General features: G+C 35.6%; 3 protein-coding genes across 4 annotated transcripts; 2 read left to right on the forward strand and 1 right to left on the reverse strand.

Annotated features, from left to right (window-relative positions):
- The first annotated feature begins 2,464 nt into the window (after positions 1-2,464).
- On the forward strand, positions 2,465-6,006 carry Alka (glycine receptor subunit alpha alkaliphile). Of its 2 annotated transcripts, XM_070305071.1 has the most exons (10): positions 2,465-2,550; positions 3,507-3,577; positions 3,694-3,793; positions 3,952-4,106; positions 4,181-4,336; positions 4,539-4,566; positions 4,643-4,797; positions 5,081-5,310; positions 5,433-5,567; positions 5,666-6,006. In XM_070305071.1, exons 1-10 carry the CDS (start codon positions 2,480-2,482, stop codon positions 5,915-5,917), a joined length of 1,353 nt encoding a protein of 450 aa, XP_070161172.1. In that variant the 5' UTR covers positions 2,465-2,479; the 3' UTR covers positions 5,918-6,006. The 2 variants fall into 2 exon arrangements, with proteins under 2 accessions (XP_070161172.1, XP_070161173.1); XM_070305072.1 differs by lacking the exon at positions 4,539-4,566 and having other exon boundaries at positions 4,657-4,797.
- A 52-nt stretch (positions 6,007-6,058) lies between these two features.
- Positions 6,059-11,784, reverse strand: LOC138938236 (periodic tryptophan protein 2 homolog). The gene is made up of 16 exons (XM_070305070.1): positions 11,661-11,784; positions 10,894-11,132; positions 10,433-10,545; positions 10,213-10,307; positions 9,962-10,090; positions 9,592-9,862; positions 9,246-9,433; positions 8,866-9,121; positions 8,268-8,772; positions 7,779-8,116; positions 7,555-7,702; positions 7,283-7,451; positions 6,811-6,954; positions 6,675-6,749; positions 6,359-6,578; positions 6,059-6,273 (listed from the first exon to the last, which is right to left on the reverse strand). The coding sequence occupies exons 2-16, from the start codon at positions 10,909-10,911 to the stop codon at positions 6,129-6,131; spliced, it is 2,814 nt and encodes a 937-aa protein (XP_070161171.1). The 5' UTR covers positions 10,912-11,132; positions 11,661-11,784; the 3' UTR covers positions 6,059-6,128.
- Positions 11,785-11,949: 165 nt separating this feature from the next.
- On the forward strand, positions 11,950-18,870 carry LOC138938225 (vacuolar H+ ATP synthase 16 kDa proteolipid subunit). The gene is made up of 3 exons (XM_070305058.1): positions 11,950-12,217; positions 14,930-15,119; positions 15,342-18,870. The coding sequence occupies exons 1-3, from the start codon at positions 12,136-12,138 to the stop codon at positions 15,544-15,546; spliced, it is 477 nt and encodes a 158-aa protein (XP_070161159.1). The 5' UTR covers positions 11,950-12,135; the 3' UTR covers positions 15,547-18,870.
- The last annotated feature ends 162 nt before the right edge of the window (positions 18,871-19,032 follow it).

Raw genomic sequence — 19,032 nt, forward strand, 5'->3', positions numbered from 1 at the left:
TTCTTCTCAATTCTTAATCTGAGATTTATTTTAAAACTTTAAATAATCAGATTATCCTCTTTTAAAACTATTTAATTTATAATTTTTGCCATAAGTTTGTCGTTTAGTACTTATGTGTGATATAAAGTAAATGAGCTCACTTTCTAAATAAATAAAAAATAATAATAATAATAAATATATTAAATATAGTAAATAAATAAATATAATAAGAAAATTAGATATAATAAATATAATAATAAATTAAATCTATTGGAATCTTCTATAAACGTGAAAAAATTAAGATTGAAAATGAGAGCAAAATTTCGGAGCAAAACTCGAACCTAAATAGAGAGATCAAGTTGTTCAAGTCGTGGGATTGGATTAATTTCATATCCCTACATGGATTCTGTTTTTAAAAAGAAATAGCATTTTAATTAATTTATATGCCTCCTATCGCGTTTGAAATGTTTTCAGGATTCAATAACAGCGTTCTTCTCTAACGTGCATTGGTAAACACGTGGAAATGATGACCGATTCTTTTTGACAGATAATGATTTTTTATTCCTGTAACGGGAAAGTTCGGGACCGCCCGCTCGTGTCTAGAGAAACGCTCATCGACTATTTAAAATTTAAACCAATGTTCAAGCATCGGGAAGAAGCTTATGATTAACAAGAAATATGAAGATAGAGCAAGAGCGTAGCGTAAAATTTCTGAACCTGGGCGCAAAATTTCTTTGGTGAAAATAAAATTATCCCGAAAAAAAAGAAGTGTGTAAAAAAATTAATTTGTGTATACCCTACTTTTGGAGATGGTTAGAAAAAAGATATTGTTACAAAAACTTATTCGATATATATCAATGTAAATGAAAACGTTCTTTCGAATGGAAATATCTTTCGGCAATATTTCTTTTCTCTTTGTGCGAATTATCTCCAAGATGAAAAGTACAAGAAGAAATAAAAATACTTTCCCTCTCATCTATCTCTCATATTGTATATTGTTACGTTCTTTTGTATTTTTGTTTAAAAATATTGAGAAATTCAAGACACATTACGTAGTCTTTTCGTTCGAGGAATCTAAAGAAAAGACGTTGCTTCCCTTTTTCATCCTACGTCCTTGAAGAAAAGACATATGAACAAAAAGGTATATCCCATTAAGGCCGACGATCGAGGTCGGGTTTTTAGACACACGATGTGACGTCTAAATGAACGGTACCGTTGCTCAGGATGCGGAAAGGGAAAAACGCGCACGTATACTTACCGTAGCGAATCGCAATCTCGGCGCTTCCTCCTCGCTTCATTTGCGAAGCCTTGCATTGGGACCGGCTATCTGTAGCCAGACCAGGCGCTTATACTGACCCACTCTCACTCTCACCTTTCTCTTTCCCTCCGTCTCCTTTAGATTTTCTCCTCTCAAGAACGGCACCGTCTTCTCGCGCGATTCTATCAGAACGATAAGAGCATATATTATATATATATATGTGTGTGTGTGTGTGTGTGTGTGTGTGTGTGACTCTTTCTAAAACTGCATAATTTTTAATTTTGAAATTGTAAATTGAGCGATTGAGAATGATAAATAATTCACCAAACATTCCTCGATCGTTTCCTCAAACTGAAGGATTTTTCAGGAGTTAATGTCAAAATTAACAAATAAAAAATCAAAGAATTTTTGGATCTTTGCATATATACGAAGTCTCTCGGATTAGATTGAATACGAATCAAATGTTAAAAGTGATGAATATAATTTGACGGACTCAATATCATGATGCGGCCATAGGTAATCAATTATAATCTTTCTGCAGTTTGATTATAAAAATCTATTATTAATCTCAATATCTTCGCAACAAATTCCTTTTGGGGGATAAAAATTCTAACGTAATACGTACTTGATTTTTTAACAGAATACTACTTTTTTTCAGCACGTCAGATATCATAGCGTAACATGATATAAAAATTATAACATGATAAAAAAATTAAACAACTGGTTTTTATAACTTCAACCTCGACTATCTCAAGAAATCGATGATGATCGTGTAAAAAGAGACTGCAAGTAATAATTTCCTTGATTTTTTTTTTTTTTTTTTTGTTGTTGAATTTCGTTGTTTAGGAATTAGAGTGTAATGAGAGGTAGAACATACGATGAAAATGCACGAACGGAAGAATGACACGTGTTTTGAAACTGCAGCTGCAACCGCAAAGATTGTTGATAAATCTTATTAACAATTCGATGTTAAAAATCAGAATGGCAAGGCAAATATCTTTTGTATGCGCAGCAAGCGAGCGTACTTCCCGATCGCACGATGCAAATAACATGTACCTTCGTCTAAATAGACAAATCGTTACGCAATTCGCGTAAAGCAATTGCCTCGACAAGTACAAGCGGATAATGATATTTGTAATTGGATTAGATCAGGCGTAAACGACAGTTTATTGATTAATTGCATAGCGCGGTGCAAAGGATGCTAAAGACATCGCCGTCAGTCGACCACCACGTCCAGCTACGATGAAGGACATACTTCTAGTAGTTTTGCTTCACCTGTGCTGGAATTCTCTCCCGGAAGTGTGTTCCTCGAGGTAAATGACTTCGTACTCCTTTAAACGTCATTTTCGCCTCATTACGCACAGCGCGACAAAACGACGCGACGTCGTTTCGTCTTTTCTCGCTTTCGAAAAACGATGAAGAAAAACATATGTAAGTAATTCCGCATTTGAAGTAGAGAAAAGAAAATCCCAAGAGTAATTTGATTTTGATACGCACACACACACAAAATTGTAGCAATTTCTTATTATAATGTAAATTTGTATTACTTTGTTTTCAATTAATTATTTTTAGCATTTTGTGTTTGCAGAATGTCTACTCCCTGGAAAAACTTAAAAATCAAGGAATTCTCGCGGAATTTTATTCAGACTCAGGGAATTCTTTGAAAAAAATTCTTTCTTCGATGATTTTGTTCTTATATTGTAGGCAATCGATAATCCATCGATATAAGAAATTGTTACAATTTTATGTATAAATAATTAGTAATTTTTGAAATCAGATAACGGTGCTTAAGTAAATGTTGTTTGACCTTGTTTGCATCACAACCTGAACGAGCTCTTATTCATACTTATCTCTATTATTTATTAATTTATTTTGAAAACAGGTATGCGCATGTAGGTAATACTTAAACTTTCGTAAGCTTCTTGTGAAAAGATAAATTTTGTAACTTATCATTTTTCTCTGTTTTTCAACAGATAACAAACATCTGTCTGCAAATAAAGACCTAACGACTTCTTTCTTTCTCGCGCGATCAAATAAGTATTACCTAACCAGAAAGATAAACATCGCGATTCCATCTCGATGGCGCGTGCAAAATCATATTGGAGTAGAAATATTTTTTCATTTAATTTTTTTTCGAGAATTTTCAATGAGTTAGATATATAATACAATAGTTTAAATGACAATGAATGCCGACACACAATGACGAATCAGCAAATTGAGTTAACGCAACGTTAACAAAAAATTTTAATAACACAACATTTTTTTTCAGCTCATTCAGCGAGGATGTCAATAATTGCACTATGACTTCGAGACTAATTCTACCAGAACGTTACGTCAAAGGTAAAACACAGCTCTTATAGAGCTTTTCTAACAGGCAATAGCATATAATAAAAATAATACAATTTTTAATTTAAAAAATTTTTAAATCTGTAGATTTATAAATTTTACTTTCGCAGAAATTAGACCGCCGTCAGAAAAGGGTGCGCCTGTAGTGGTAGACTTCAACATTTTAATAGTCGACATTAATTCTATCAACGTTGAAGATATGGATTTCCGGTATATATAAGCTTAATCGTTCTGTACAATTTTTTATCGCTGAATTACAATTTTAAAAAATTGGATAAAATTTTATATATATAATTTTTTTTAATTAAAGTGCAAAATCTATATAATTAAGTAGAAACAAGAAAGATTACGAACATGTATATTCGTAGTGTGGACATGTTCGTCAGTCAGAGCTGGATAGAATCTCGATTTAACATGTCTCAGAATATTTTTGAGGAAGACGACGATTATGTCATACTTCCGTCAGAATTCTTCGACAATCTTTGGCAACCTGATCCGTATTTTTTGAATTCGAAGGTTTCTGGTAAGCGTAGCAAAAAAACCATATCTCGCTTGCTATTTAAAATATAAATTATTGCATATTAATATCTTTTTCAGAGATTGCAACTTTGAACCACAAGTTTTCGCTGGTCACGTTATACCGGAATAAAACCATCAAGTATTCTGCACGAATTAACGCCATTGTCGCCTGTCAGATGGAATTTCAATTGTATCCAATGGATATTCAAATCTGTCCAATTTACATAGAGAGCTGTAAGTGAGTCTTAAATATGCACATAAGTGATTAATAATGTATAAGTTTCATACATGTGTTTTTATATAAAGTATCAATTTAATTCAATATTTGTATCATAATTTAACATCTGCAATTTTCATTTAATATTTCTCATAGAGAAGAGTTATTGTTACATCTCTTTGGAATATATGTTGTGCATGGATGCTATTTTTCTTATAGATCTATCTTTAAAACGGAAGATAAATAAGTACGAGAGAAAAGAAAAACATGATGAGTATTCTCAGATAAGACTCCGGTAAATTTGTTCACTCGTTTCAATTCAGATTATTTGTCGTAGTTTCCTACAATCGGAAGAAGTTGCGATTAAAATGGGGTGCGGCTGGTGTTACTGTGAACCCCGAATTGAAGCTCTTGCAATATGACATCGGGAAACCTGCAGTGCTCGAAGAGACCATAGATTATATGCTCGAAAAGAATGGTATACATCTGAAATTTAATTTTTATTTATATTTATTGATTTGAATATAAACCAAACTTTTAAAATCTACCAAGAAAAAAAAATCATATATAATCAAACATATATATATATATATATATATATATATATATATATATCAAACATATATATATATGTAATTATATATATAAAATATGTGCTCATATAGTATACAATATTTTCTTTTTATAATTCTTTATATAATCTCCGTCCGTACGTAAGGGAAAAATAATAAGAAAAATAATAAAAGATAATTCTCTTGTAGGAAATTTCTCGCGACTAGTGTTTTTTTTTCGTTTCGAGAGACAGATCGGCCACCACTTAATACAGACATTCGCACCTTCGACTCTGGTAGTGATGCTCTCCTGGTTCAGCTTCTGGCTGGGCTTGGACGCGATTCCCGGTCGAGTGGCTCTTTTGGTCACGAGTATGCTTACACTGGTGACAATGTTCACCGGACTCAAGAGCGACATTCCGCCAGTGGCATACATCAAAGTGAGTTTGCGACCGTACTCCAACAGTCTTATCTTCAAGCTCTCTGTATAATGTAGGGCATAACTTCATGTCTATTTTTTTTCTTTTGCATGAGAATTTACGAGTTGTGTTTGCTTATACAGGCACTAGATGTCTGGATGGCTGGCTGCATGATGTTCGTATTTGCAGCTTTGGGTGAATTCGTTGTCGTCAAGGTGCTCGACTTGCGACACGCAGAGAATGATTCGCAAAATTCTACGGGATTTCGTTCGTTTTCGGTTCGAATTATACAACAATCTCATCAAATGATTTTATCAATTGTATTACACACATACACAATCTCTCTCTTCGCTAAATATTAATTATTTATTTTTAGCGATTAACGACGATAGATAAAGGACGGAGCATCTGGGACGACGAGTTCGTTTACACGACTAAATCGAAAAATAAGCGAACTCGTCATTTGTTACCAACTCTTTGGACGCCAGATCCTGAATGTCAGACGACACAGACACGTAAAACGCGCTCTCAGAAAATAGATTGCTATAGCAGAATTGTGTTTCCTATACTCTTTCTACTTTTTGTTGTTTTATACTGGCCGATAGTATTGCTTAAAAAAGCGCCATAATAAAACAAACAATACGAATTCCAATTGTAAATTTTTCTATATACATACTATCTATACTATAATTGAAATTTCTTTCGTATCTTGAGCTAAATCAGTATCGATTAAATTAGAAATGTATCTAAAGTTTATAGAGATCCAGAATTTATATTTATTTTTCCTATACAACAATTTCGTATATACACTGCTTTCGTTCTATGAAATTTTAATAAATTCAATCAGTATCCATTTTTTCTACAGAAGCGTCAAAGACAGATTCATCATCTATCTTGATATCGGAATATTTCGATACATTTTTTGCAGATTTTAATTCCCCTATTCTCAGTATATAGCTTATTGTATATTCGTTAAAATCACATCTGCAAGAGAGAATAATATTTCCAATTATCTCAATGTTTATAATATATATGTTATTACAGTCAAGAAAATATAGTATAAACTTACATTCTACTCAAATCGTCGTATTTCTTCTGCATATTCTTTTGTAGCAGCAACAATACCGGCATCTGAAGTGCAGTATTAATTCGCGATCCGTGCTTTGTCAGAATTGTTTCTATCCATAGAAGATAGAAATGTATATGCCTGGTTGATTCCAATTCGGATGCTATAAATTTCAGTAACTTCTCCACATAAATGTCTGGCATACTCGTCGTCGTTAATTCAACTGTAGTATAATGAGAAAATAGTAAGTATCATTTATATATCAAATCATTGATAAAATTATTAGTACGTTTGATTAAAAATGTACATAAACTCTTACTTTCTTTGTATGGAATAGCTTCTATAACTTGTTGCGTTAATAGCTTCTCATTTAATTTCAGTGCCATCATTAGAGCTAAAACAATGATGTCATTTATTTTATTATCTCATTAATTCTAGCATAAAAATGCTTATACCTTTTGCATAATCGCATTCATCAAGTGTTTTTTTTACGGTATCTGGAGTAACGCCAAGCTCCAATTGAAACGGATCGAACATCAATCCAATATCCAAAGAGTATATCAATAAACCTTCTGTTGTTACCGCAGCCCATGCTTGTCCTATTTCACAAAATACAAGATTTTTTTATCTCATATACCCTAATACTTTTTTTATTCAGTGTTCGACATTATTTCAAATTTCAAAGCTAAATGGGTATTTCATTTAAAAAACTCAAGATTTTCATATTTCGATAAAAAACAAAATAACGAAAAATTGATTATTGTACTACATATCCTTCTTTTATCATGCAACTTTTGTTTAAAACATTTTATCATACAAGCAGTTTACGAGTAATTTAAGATAATCAAGTTATGTGTGACTCATCCTGTATACTATTTTAAAAAATTGATCATGCTTACTTCAATCAAAATTGACAATTATCTTTACCTGTAGGAGAGAATTGTAAGCAAAGTACTCTCACTTCTGGTTTGACTCTCCTGCTTGCCATATCACCACTTCTGACACCTGGTAATCGTAAAGATATGTTTCCACCTTCACGATGCTCAATTAAGGATCTATTTCCAAATTCAGACATATATTTCCTGTTTATAATATCCTGCCAGAATAGAAATAAGGCATTATAACTTGAATAAAAATGGATAGTATATTTTTTCCGATTAATCGCAAATTTAAACATAAAAAAAAAAATTATTCCTTACATCTACGCCATCCAGAGATCTATTCTGAGTGATCTCATATTTTTTCAACAATATAGACTCTCGAACATTATAAATGCACACATTCTTGGAACGACCACCAGCTAATATACACGTACCGTCAGCCGAATAACATAAAGTAGTAAAGGCTCTAAAAAAATCAGATTTTATAAAAAATTTGAACATATATATTTGATGCATAATACTTCTTGCATCAAACTACTTACTTGCCCTGTAAATTTTTCTTTGCTGTAATGAGATCTGTTTTAGACCTACCGGCACCTAAATCGTTTCTACCCTCGATGAAACCCGTTTGTCTAGCCGTTTTACACTCGAAAAACGTAATCTGTCCATCCAATGTAGCGACAGCAATCTCTTCCCCATTCGGTTTGTAAGTTACGCACAACGCATCGGCGATTAATCGTATAGTCTCATGCGCGGAACCGTTCTCGACGGCATTCCATATTTTTAATGTCTTATCCCAAGACGCGGACACCAGTTCCGTACTGGCAGGATTGGGATTGAACGCCAAGCTTGCGACAGGTCCCTCGTGACCGCTCAATATCTAAAATCAAATATTTTATTGTACATTATAAACCACATAGAGTAATACAAATGGATACACACATAAGTAAAAGTCAAATTGTACAATCATGAAAGTTAAATTGCGCGAATCGTATACAATATCGAAAATCATTAAAATTATACATGCATACCTCTAAAAGAGTTCCGAGCTTCATGCTCCACAGATACACATCGAAGAAATCTTGACCCCCCGCCGCAAGAAACTCATCACTTGCGTCGATCGCCAAGCAAGAGAATTGCACCGGCCGTGGCGACGTGAGAGTTCGAAAGTTTCTGTATCTCGCTAAATCATACGCTCGTATCGTTCCGTCCAACGAGGCAGACGCGATGAATTTACGATTGTGGCTGAACAAAACGCCGGATATCGATGAGGTATGTTCATGGAATGTAAGCGTGCAAAAATTGCTCAAGATATTCCATAGTTTAACTTTCCCGTCATCGCCACCCGTCACGATATATTGGCCGTCCGGACTGTACGCAAGACAGTTCATATTAGTTCTGTGCCCTTGCTGTTTCATGACATATGTCTCACTCTGCCATTCCCAAACTAGCAGTTGACCAGCGTGGGAACATCCTATAGCTATCCAATCTCCAGTGGAATTTAATGCGATCGAAGAGATACGTTGTCGAGAAATACTGTAAGCATATATACAATAATTTAAAATTATTTAATATCTAATGACATAATAATTAATGTTTTCTTGTATAATTTATTAAATCTTACTGTACCTTAATGAATGGATTAAATTGGCGTGCGGCATTTCGTATAAATAAAATGAACCAATATTAAAACCTATAATCAATATGTGAGTATCCTGATGATAAGCGGCTGCAGTAAGCTTTGCTTCCTTATATTGCTTCTGAACTTCATTTCCCAAATAAAAAGTAGCTAGCTTTTTGTAACCTAACATTTTGATTTCAGTCTTTTTGGTAGTATTTTCTTCTTCTACATCATTCTCTTTTTCATCATTTTCCAGCAAACTATCTAATAAAATATGTATTATATTTTTATAAAAAAAATATTTTTCTTACTTATTATTAGGTCTACAATATAATTTATAAATAATACAAAAATTAAAAGATCTATGAAAGGATATAAAAAATTTCACCTGATTCTAATAATTTACGTTCAGCACGAGCCTGTTGTTTTATTGTTCTCTCTATAATTTTTTCTGTATCAATATCATCCTCGCTATCACTCTCACTATCTTCAGACTTTCCTTTTTTCGCAGGTGGTTGCCATTCAACCCAATCGTCCGGCTCGAGTGTGCATTCCCACACACAAACTCGGCCATTTCTGTAAAAAAAACGCACCAAAAATTTATCACATTCTTATTTAAATGAAATATTTCTATGCAGAATTATAATAAAATTATTTGTGAAGGAACAACAATAATCAAGAAACTATCAATTGAAAGTTAATAAATGTAAATATTTTAATTATTTAACACTTACTTGCTAATAGTATACATATCATAATCTTTACTTTCAAAGAAACATGCTACTATTACGTTAGAATGACCACCCAATGTAATCCATTTAAGATTCGCCCATTTTTGTAAACTATATATTTTTATAGTTGTATCCTTTGAACCGACTGCTAATAATTTTGAATCAAAGGACCAACTAATGCATGTAGTTTCAGCAGTAGCTCCATGAAATGCACGCTCCATAATAAATGGATTATAATTTCCTGTTTGTAAACCTGGTGCATTGAAAACAAAAACTGAAACGTAGAAAGAAATGTTATTTTAAGTAATGATTACAAAAGTTATATATGCTTTTATAAATCTAGCTTTATATGTTTATAATGATGAATACATACCACCGCCTCCTTTGCAAACTGCGAAATATTTTCCATCTGGAGAAAACTTTACACGCTTGGGACGTCCTTTAAATCTATATTTATGTAGAATAACTTTACTTATCAAACTAATTATATGAGCTTCACCATCTGTAAATAAGTTATAAAATTGTTTTTTTTTAATTGTTTTCTTTTACAAAAATTCTTTAGATTCTTGTTAAATGTTACAAATTATATTTCTACAATATGTACATACACAAAAAGAATCTTACCTGTATTAATCGCAACTAACATACTGCCATTTGGTGATATATCGATAGTAACATAATTAAATCTGCTTTCCACAGGAAGTGTTATAGATTTATTGCTGCAAGAAAAATTGTGCTTATATATATAAAACTTTATAGGAATTATTATCATATAAATTTATAAAAATTTTCTTGAAATTTTTAAACAGATACGTGATCTATATGTTTACTTTGCTATACTTACTTTTTTAAATCAAAAATTGTAATTCTATTGCCTACAGGACTAATCACTGATGATCCATCTGGAGAAAAGAGTAATTCTCCTTTACGGTAAACCGTACCAAGTAAATTACTAAACTGTAACAGAAAAATTGAAAATGATATTATTATGTGTCTATATATATATATATATATATATATATATATATATATATATATATATATATATAATTTGTTTATATTTTAAGTGTATATTGTTTATCTTTGATATAACTCTCAACAATTATGCCAACACATGTATTGCTCATAATTATATTGATTGAATATAAAATTAATAAACTAATTTATTTATTAATTTTAATAAGTGTATTTAAAAAATATGATTATTTTTCATAGGAAGGTTAGAAACACATGCTTGAAATATTTGATAATTTTGCGATTTGACGCAAAAATATAACGCAATTTTTTAAACAATTAGTATTTTACCTTGTACGAAAATTTCATCTTTCTCCTTCAACAATATGAAAGAAATATTTTTCAAAAACACGTGACAGATCAGGGATTTGGAAGCTCCTTATATTTTCAGACGACGGAAGTTGCTTATGGTCGCTTATTAGTTCGCTCAATCCACAACATCATCTTGTATTCTACACTTTGTCACAAGATGGCTGTGAGTCTCTGTTTAGAAAGGGTTCAAATCTCTGCTAAATGGGTTCCAATCTTTGCTGTAAGCATATATATATATATATTTATATGAATTTCTATCTAGACAATTATATATCATGTTTCGATCATATGAAAAATATCAGTTGTGCGATATTTGTTACGTGATACAGTCTTTCTCAAGTATCTCTGATAAAGGAAGCTTATTGAAAACGCGATATCTGAAGAGGGATATTTGATTGAGAAATAAAGATTATTTCGAAAAAGATAATGAAATTTCGAACATACTCGATATTTATTCATAATAATACTTAAACAGACTCAATAAAATTTCATAAATCTATTTAGATATATACTTTGCGCGGATATATATTGTACTTTAATCTAGAAGCTCTTTTTCTCTTTACCAAAGTGTAATTAGGTCAAGGATATACACGAACGTGTGTTAAATAATACAGAAACCGCTCCGGTATATAATATCAATGAGACTAAAACGGACATATTTTTCAAGACAATTTCCTTCGATATGTGTCCTTCTATGCTCATAATCACACTTTTCAATTTTACAATCATAAATATATTTCGTTTACCCTACTCTCTTTGAAAGTTCGCACTCAACGCAACCACTCAGCTGACAGTTGAAACACGCGGTCATGTGCCTGCGAGAAATCGCCTTGAATCTCGCGATATCATGTCACGCGCTCGCGACGATGAAATCGTGAGCGTCGACGCGGCCAATCGGCGATCCGTACACCATATGGTGGGGATGAGACGCGGCCGACGATTGGCGGCAGACCTTCGTCGCCGGCTAATCGCGACGCGACTACGCGCGGATACGGCGCACCGCCACCTACCTCGGCGCGTTAATCGCTCGTCACTCATCACATGATCCGCGCCACTGTACTCCGGTGTAGGCCATATTTGACAGTGGCCCACTAGTTTAGCGACGTGAGTGACGCGAAGATCGTTCTACGTTCGACGATCCGTGCGACCGCCGATTGGCAACCTGTAAATACATCCGCGATCGACTCCGATTGACCGAGAGATTCGACAAATCAAGCCACAATGAGTTCACAAGAAGATGTAGCACCGATATACTCGCCGTTCTTCGGCGTTATGGGCGCCGCCTCTGCCATCATATTTTCCTGTGAGTTTCAACTATTGTCGATTCTCTCTCCATTGCCCTCGTGATCTCGCTCGCGAGATCGGTCGGCGATTGCATTAGAGCTACCTTTACGGAAGCGCTCGGATATATCGGTACCCCATCGTCGTCGTCGTCGTCGTCGTTATCATCGTCGACGACGATGGCACGATATGTGTCCCACGCCATTTTCTCGAGCGGCGTAAGACGGACGAAAAATCTTTCGTTGGTTGTGCGAATAGAGCGGCGCGCGCGGATTATCGATCCCCTCGTCGCGGAGAAACGTCGGGGGAGCGTTTTCCACGGGCGTTCGCGGCAACGTCATGTGCCGACGAGACGCGTGACGTTCCGCGAGATCTCTCGTCGCGATGACGAGAGGCCGCATGAAATTTCGGATAAGTTATCTTATCACGCTCGGGGAGGAATCGCGACCCCTGCCACCCCTTCCCTCCCGAATCGCCAAATCGATTTCCCTTTTCTTTTTTTTTTTCTCTCCTTCATTCTCCGTATCGCTCTCGTCGATTCAATCTTCTTGTTTAGTATTAGCTTTGATTACCAAAAGCTATTTTCCAACGCGGAGAACGCGATCCAAGTAGCTAAGGAATGTCTGCGCTTTATTCGCGGATATCCGCGGGTCGATCCGGGCACAGCTTATTTCGTAATGCTGACCTCGGACGAGCGCGCGCCGCTAGAATTTTGCGAGTCTCGGAAAAGCGACGGAGAAGAGAGAATGAGAGAGAGAGAGAGAGAGAGAGAGAGAGAGAGAGAGAGAGAGAGAGAGAGAGAGAGAGACGGATGGACGGACGGACGGAATATTGAAGCGGGCGTGCGCCTCGTGCGTGTCACGAGACGCGCTTCCTCGCGGCAATTTATTCTCTTTACCTGTACCTTCTACACTTTTTTTCCATTATCTCTCCTACATTTCATTGATATGCAGATATAAATTTTGACGCGAATGTCGATTAATCGGCGAAAAATCGATTCTTTCCCTCGTTTGTATCTTTTCTCGGTTTCGCGATAAAAATACAGAAAGAAGCATACATCATTTTTCTCTCGCAGAAGGCGAATGCGCCGCATATTGATTTACGATTAATGATTTTTCCGAATTCGTGGTAAATATATAGCCCCCGCAAGGGGGTTCGCCGCAAGCGTCGCTTACCATCGGAAAGATCAATACCTTTTCCCGTACGAGCGCCTTCGACGCTTTTCTCATCAATGGGGATACATTTGCGCGATTGTATAGTAAACGAAGGGCGAGCATCGCACTTTCCTCCTCCGTCATCATTCCCCGAAACGTATCGATCGGAGTCGTCAATTACCCGGATGTCCAACAACGAGGCCGTCCGTCATTGATTTCTCGTTGCATACGTTTATTCGAGTCATCTTACAGTTATTTCGACGACAAAAATACAAGAATTAACGTATGTACAGTCGACAAGAATGAAAGTTCAATTCAAATCACTCGCGTTTCCCTTCCGCAAAGTTTAAGAGAAAAAAAAATTTTTTTTAAACAAGAGAAGAGCAATCGAGAAACAAGTAACTCGTTTATTAAACTTGCAATGCTACGCATAAACCAGACAACGGGACCCGAGCACCTGTGACATTTATTTACGTACGATAAGGTGCACACGATAACGCACATATGTTCGCAATATCGATGATTGAATGGCCGATATTTAATTAGAGCGTAAAAACGCGTTGAGAAACTATGATTTTCGAAAGGGAAAAAAAGAAAATACACGATCGCGCCTCTCGTACACAGCCACGCCCCCTCCCCCCCCCCTCCCCCCTTCTTCCTCCACTCACGAGATGGGACTTGATTGTCATGTGACTGCCAACGTGAGAATCATGTGACTGTAACTTCCAGAGGAAGTGGGTTGGGTATCCGTAAAGATACCTGATCGCGCCGCTGAAGTCGGAAGTTTCGACCGATTTTCTTCACGGGGGAATTGTTTCTCTTTCATATGAATCTAATTGCCTTTAGGCGAAAATGACACGGGATGAAAATTATTTTCGTCCGCTTTTCGAGATTGCCTGCGAGACGAGCACTCTCGATCGATAATCCTCGTGCGCGCTCTTGACGGCTAAGACCGCAAAGAAATGTACAGTGCATCCGAATAATACGTGCAGCACGTTTTACTCTACGATTCCTTTTACGAGAGATTTTCGGCGGCTTTCTAGAACGAGGAATTAATTCGCGCGAAATTATGTACTGTTGATCTAAAAATGAATTCATCACGTGTTTCGCTTTAAAAATGTCGGACGACAAGCCGTTCGTATATACCTCAAACATTTATCAATAAATTTCTATAAAATTCATTGATGAAGAAAGGAATTTTAAAAAGATCACTCGAAAACAGTTGTAGTTAAATACTAAAGTGTAGGAAATTAACAAAATTTTGTTTAAAGGCAAATTTGATAAAATTTTCAGCGTATGTATAGCTAATAATTGCTTTCGTTTGATTGTTCCATCATTTATCTTACTAGAGAAACAGATAGGCATTTTGACATTACATTTAACATTTTCAAGTTAATTAGATTTACATAATTTTAAAGTGCTTTATATTAAATTATTAATATTATGTTCACTTCTATATTATATGTGATGAATTCGTGAAATAAAACATTAACTTGTGTGAGCGCGTATATATAAAATGGAATGTAAAAATTTTTTTACACAGTTTATGCATCTAACGAAATATTAATTTCATTTTATAGCTCTGGGAGCAGCGTATGGCACAGCGAAGGCCGGTACAGGAATCGCAGCCATGTCTGTCATGAGGCCAGAATTAATCATGAAATCTATCATTCCTGTTGTCATGGCAGGTATCATTGCCATTTATGGTCTTGTAGTGGCTGTTCTGATTGCTGGCAATCTTGAGAAAGTCCCAAAATACGACCTGTATATGTACGTATCTGTTTTAACGCTTCCATTATATATAATAAATCTGCTGCTGTAATACTTGGATGTCTGTTTAAATACAATAGAACGTTATAATGTAGTTACAAACTTCATTTTTTATGATACACGAGATACTGAGAGAAAAGAATATAATCTATTTCTTACATACATAAACGAGAGGAAACGAATCTGTAATTGATAAAGATGCTTTTTATTCTTGCCCATTAGGGGGTTCACCCATCTGGGCGCTGGTTTGTCCGTAGGCTTCTCCGGTCTAGCTGCCGGATTTGCCATTGGCATTGTCGGTGATGCCGGTGTGAGAGGCACCGCTCAACAACCTCGTCTCTTCGTCGGCATGATTCTGATCTTGATCTTCGCCGAAGTATTAGGTCTCTACGGTCTGATCGTCGCCATCTATCTATACACCAAGTAAACGGTCAGTAATGGCATTCTACTACCTGCCACATGGCTCCATGCAAGACATGTCGCCTGCAACCAACAGCGCTCCCCGACTACTATTATGCTAAAAAGAAAAAAGAAAATTTGTTTCGACATTTTACTTAATCACGTTACTCCATGCATACCTATCTACTTCTTACCATCTCGGCTCATCTCTTTACGCGTTCCTCTTCCCCTATAATATCGTAAACTCAAAAATCGATCTATTTAGCGTCCAAACATTTGTAACCACATGCCATTACCCATCATACAAATCGTATAATTATATCGACGATCGAGAAATGCGCCCGACATTCTATTAATATTTTGCGATGCACATCGATGCGCGATGATGCATTTCGACGCTGCGGTATGCAAGTGTATAGCAGAAAAATGTAGAAAGAAAATGGAGAACAACGGCCGACAGGGAAATACATATTATACATATATGTAGAGAGAAGATCTCCCATGTTAATTCCACTGTCGAACATTTCTCTTTCATTGTATAGTAATCATCATTTGTAGCTTAGTACGACATTGAATTACCAGTTAAAGTAATCGGCTCTACTTGAGTGTATAAAAGAAACCATGTTATTGATAAAAGAATATTTAGCACAATTATATATATAAATAATATATATATATATATATTAAATGCGATCGCGAAACGGCAGGTACGCGAATAAGTATCACGTAAGTGAACAAAAAAAAAGGAAAAAACTAAAGAAATGAAATTATATTATCGGGATAGAAATATGTAAGTGTAGGCGACACGCGAATCGCGCGTGATAAAACGGCGTAATATAACAGAGAGAGAGAGAGAGAGAGAGAGAGAGAGGGAGTGAGAGAGTGAAATTCTACCGGACAAGATTTCGCGTGGACGGAGATTGTTCAGCTGAAAAAATTAATAGAAGAATGATGGATGAAACTTTGGTAAAAAAGAAGTATGAATGCAAATAATAATTGATCAACAGGTACACACGATAGTATTAAGTAAATTGAGAGGCTGCTGGACACGGTGAAATTTTCGTATTTTCACGGTTATTCATGGACAACGATACGATCGGTGCGATAAAGATGAGAAAAGTCCCGTCTAATCGTCTATGGAAGCCGCAAAGGCCAGCGGTCGACATCCGATTAGACGTGTGATTTTTTTTTTATCCGGTCCGCTATACACATATATATTATTTCCATCATTACGAGAGGAAAGAAACATTGTCGTATGTCGATGGAGTAACGGGGATATGAAAAACCTTGCGTGAAATCATAAGTAGACACACAAACATATGTACACAAAGAGAGGCAAACACACCGTATCATGGCGGGGAATCACCTAAGAAGAGAAGAGTTTATTATATACACGATAATAATGAGAGACATGTGTAAATGGAGGATAATTCGTACATTCCATATTAAGTTCGTTTAATGTAGGCGAGCGGGCGTTTGAAAGAAAAAAAAAAGAACGATATTTACACAATTCGCTACGTCAACATTCGTCGTGTCGGATGGATTATCGACTGGGAGCTGATGATCGCACCCTCACGCGTGTCATGATTTTTCGAGCACTTCCGAAAAATTTTCTTTACGAAAACGAAGAATATAAACGGATAGAAAGAAAAAGCGAAATCCGAAAAAAACGCCCGCTTGCCATTTTTTCGACTGTGCAGTATTTTCTACCTAAGAGAAACAAGCTCAATATATAGGTGCATTTCCGGTAGGAAAGGAAACGAGATGTCATCGAGAAAGTTGGATTGATAAAGTTTGAAGAAACGGCATCCAAGTCGAAGAGGGGAATTAATAATACTATTCTTGCCTTGAAAATGCACCTGTATATATGTTTCAAGATTACCGGAAACACACAATAGACTTGACGTTGTCATCGAGGAAGAATGGGACGGCAAGATGCAGAAGAGAAATAGGATTTTCCGGAAACTCGCGTGTACGTAATCAACGCGTCGCTATAAAAGGAAAAATAATGCACGAGCCGGGGAGCGGTGGTGGTGGTTTGTTTATCTTTTCTTTTTCTTTTTTTTTATGCTTCACGAACAAAATGCAGGCACATTTAAAAAAAAAACAATTTTAATCGCCAAATTATCTTTCTTTTCCCCGCGTATCTCTCCCTTTTTTTCCTGTATTTTAATATGTAACACATTGGAGCACACAAAAACGATTATATACCGAGGCAAAAACGAATTCAGAATTTAATTATAATTGTACGCGCGCGCGTGTGATGTATATACACACCACCACGATGCTTCACGCTATGATAATTAAAATTTAGGCTAGATTATGGTTAGGTATTGTTGTATACCAAAACCTCGTATAGCTGAGTGTGAACGGTAATTATTCAAAAAAAAATATATATATATATATATATATATATATATAATGAAAGGATGCGTATGTGTGAGCGAGCGAGAGAGAAAGAAAGAATGATTGAAAGAGAATGAAAGATAGATGCACTTGGCAGAGGGAGCAGAAAGAGAGAGAGAGAGACCACCACCCCATTCCCGCCCTCGCCCAAACCCCAACTCTATTATCTTCCAGTGTTACTAATAGACTCATTGTTGAGCGCGAAAAAGTGATACTGATCGACGATGATTATTTATGTTATAATTCGTCCTCGATGTTACAGAGAAACCGTGTTTAATAAAAATTTCATTTGGACAAAAAAAAACAAAAGCGGTATCACTCAACCAGTCATCGGGAGTTTTATCTGGAGTGTGTCTGGTCCGAAGAGTGAGCGGCTCGGATTCCAATCGACTAGATTCTTCTGAACCCAGTAAATAAAGAAAAAAAAATCAAAGAATCTCGAAACAAAAACTTATTATTTACGCTCTCACTAATAATTCGCATGCCAATATTATTAGCATAAGTTTTCGAGGAAAGATTAGGAGAATCTGTCGTCTGAATTCCAATCCGCTTATTCCGGGATACTCTATACATACGTAAAGTACATACAAGTATAAATCTGGCAGCCGAATATATATGCATGAATTTGAGATATCCATTTCTATCACTGCCATTTAATCGAAACGAGAGGGAAGGGTGCATGCACACTTGCTCTACATTCAGCACATATATACACACATACCGGCACACGCATATTTTGCTGCGACTTTGCGATATATATTTTAATAGCATCATACCCCCCAGTGCAACAAAACATGTAGCGCAAACGCTTTATGTTCATTCGCGGGGAGATAAGTCCGGAAAGAATTTACAAAAATACTTTAATGCGAACACGTGAGATGTTAATTATATTTCACGATGTCTTAATTTTGATTTTCCGAAAATAATAATAAAATATGAACTTGTCCATTCGAATCGTGATACTTGTACTTCATTCTCGCGAAGCCGCTTTCTATAACAATTCGGTTAAAAAGAACTTTTTGCAAACCCAGGAAGAGAAACAATTATTTTATGCAGTTTTTCATGCTGACATGCTGAATACAGTTTCCAACCTACGAGATGCTTTATC

Source organism: Polyergus mexicanus, unplaced genomic scaffold, assembly GCF_030449975.1.
Source record: "Polyergus mexicanus isolate NDT 795.1 unplaced genomic scaffold, iyPolMexi1.0 SCAF_12, whole genome shotgun sequence".
Lineage (NCBI taxonomy): Eukaryota > Metazoa > Arthropoda > Insecta > Hymenoptera > Formicidae > Polyergus > Polyergus mexicanus.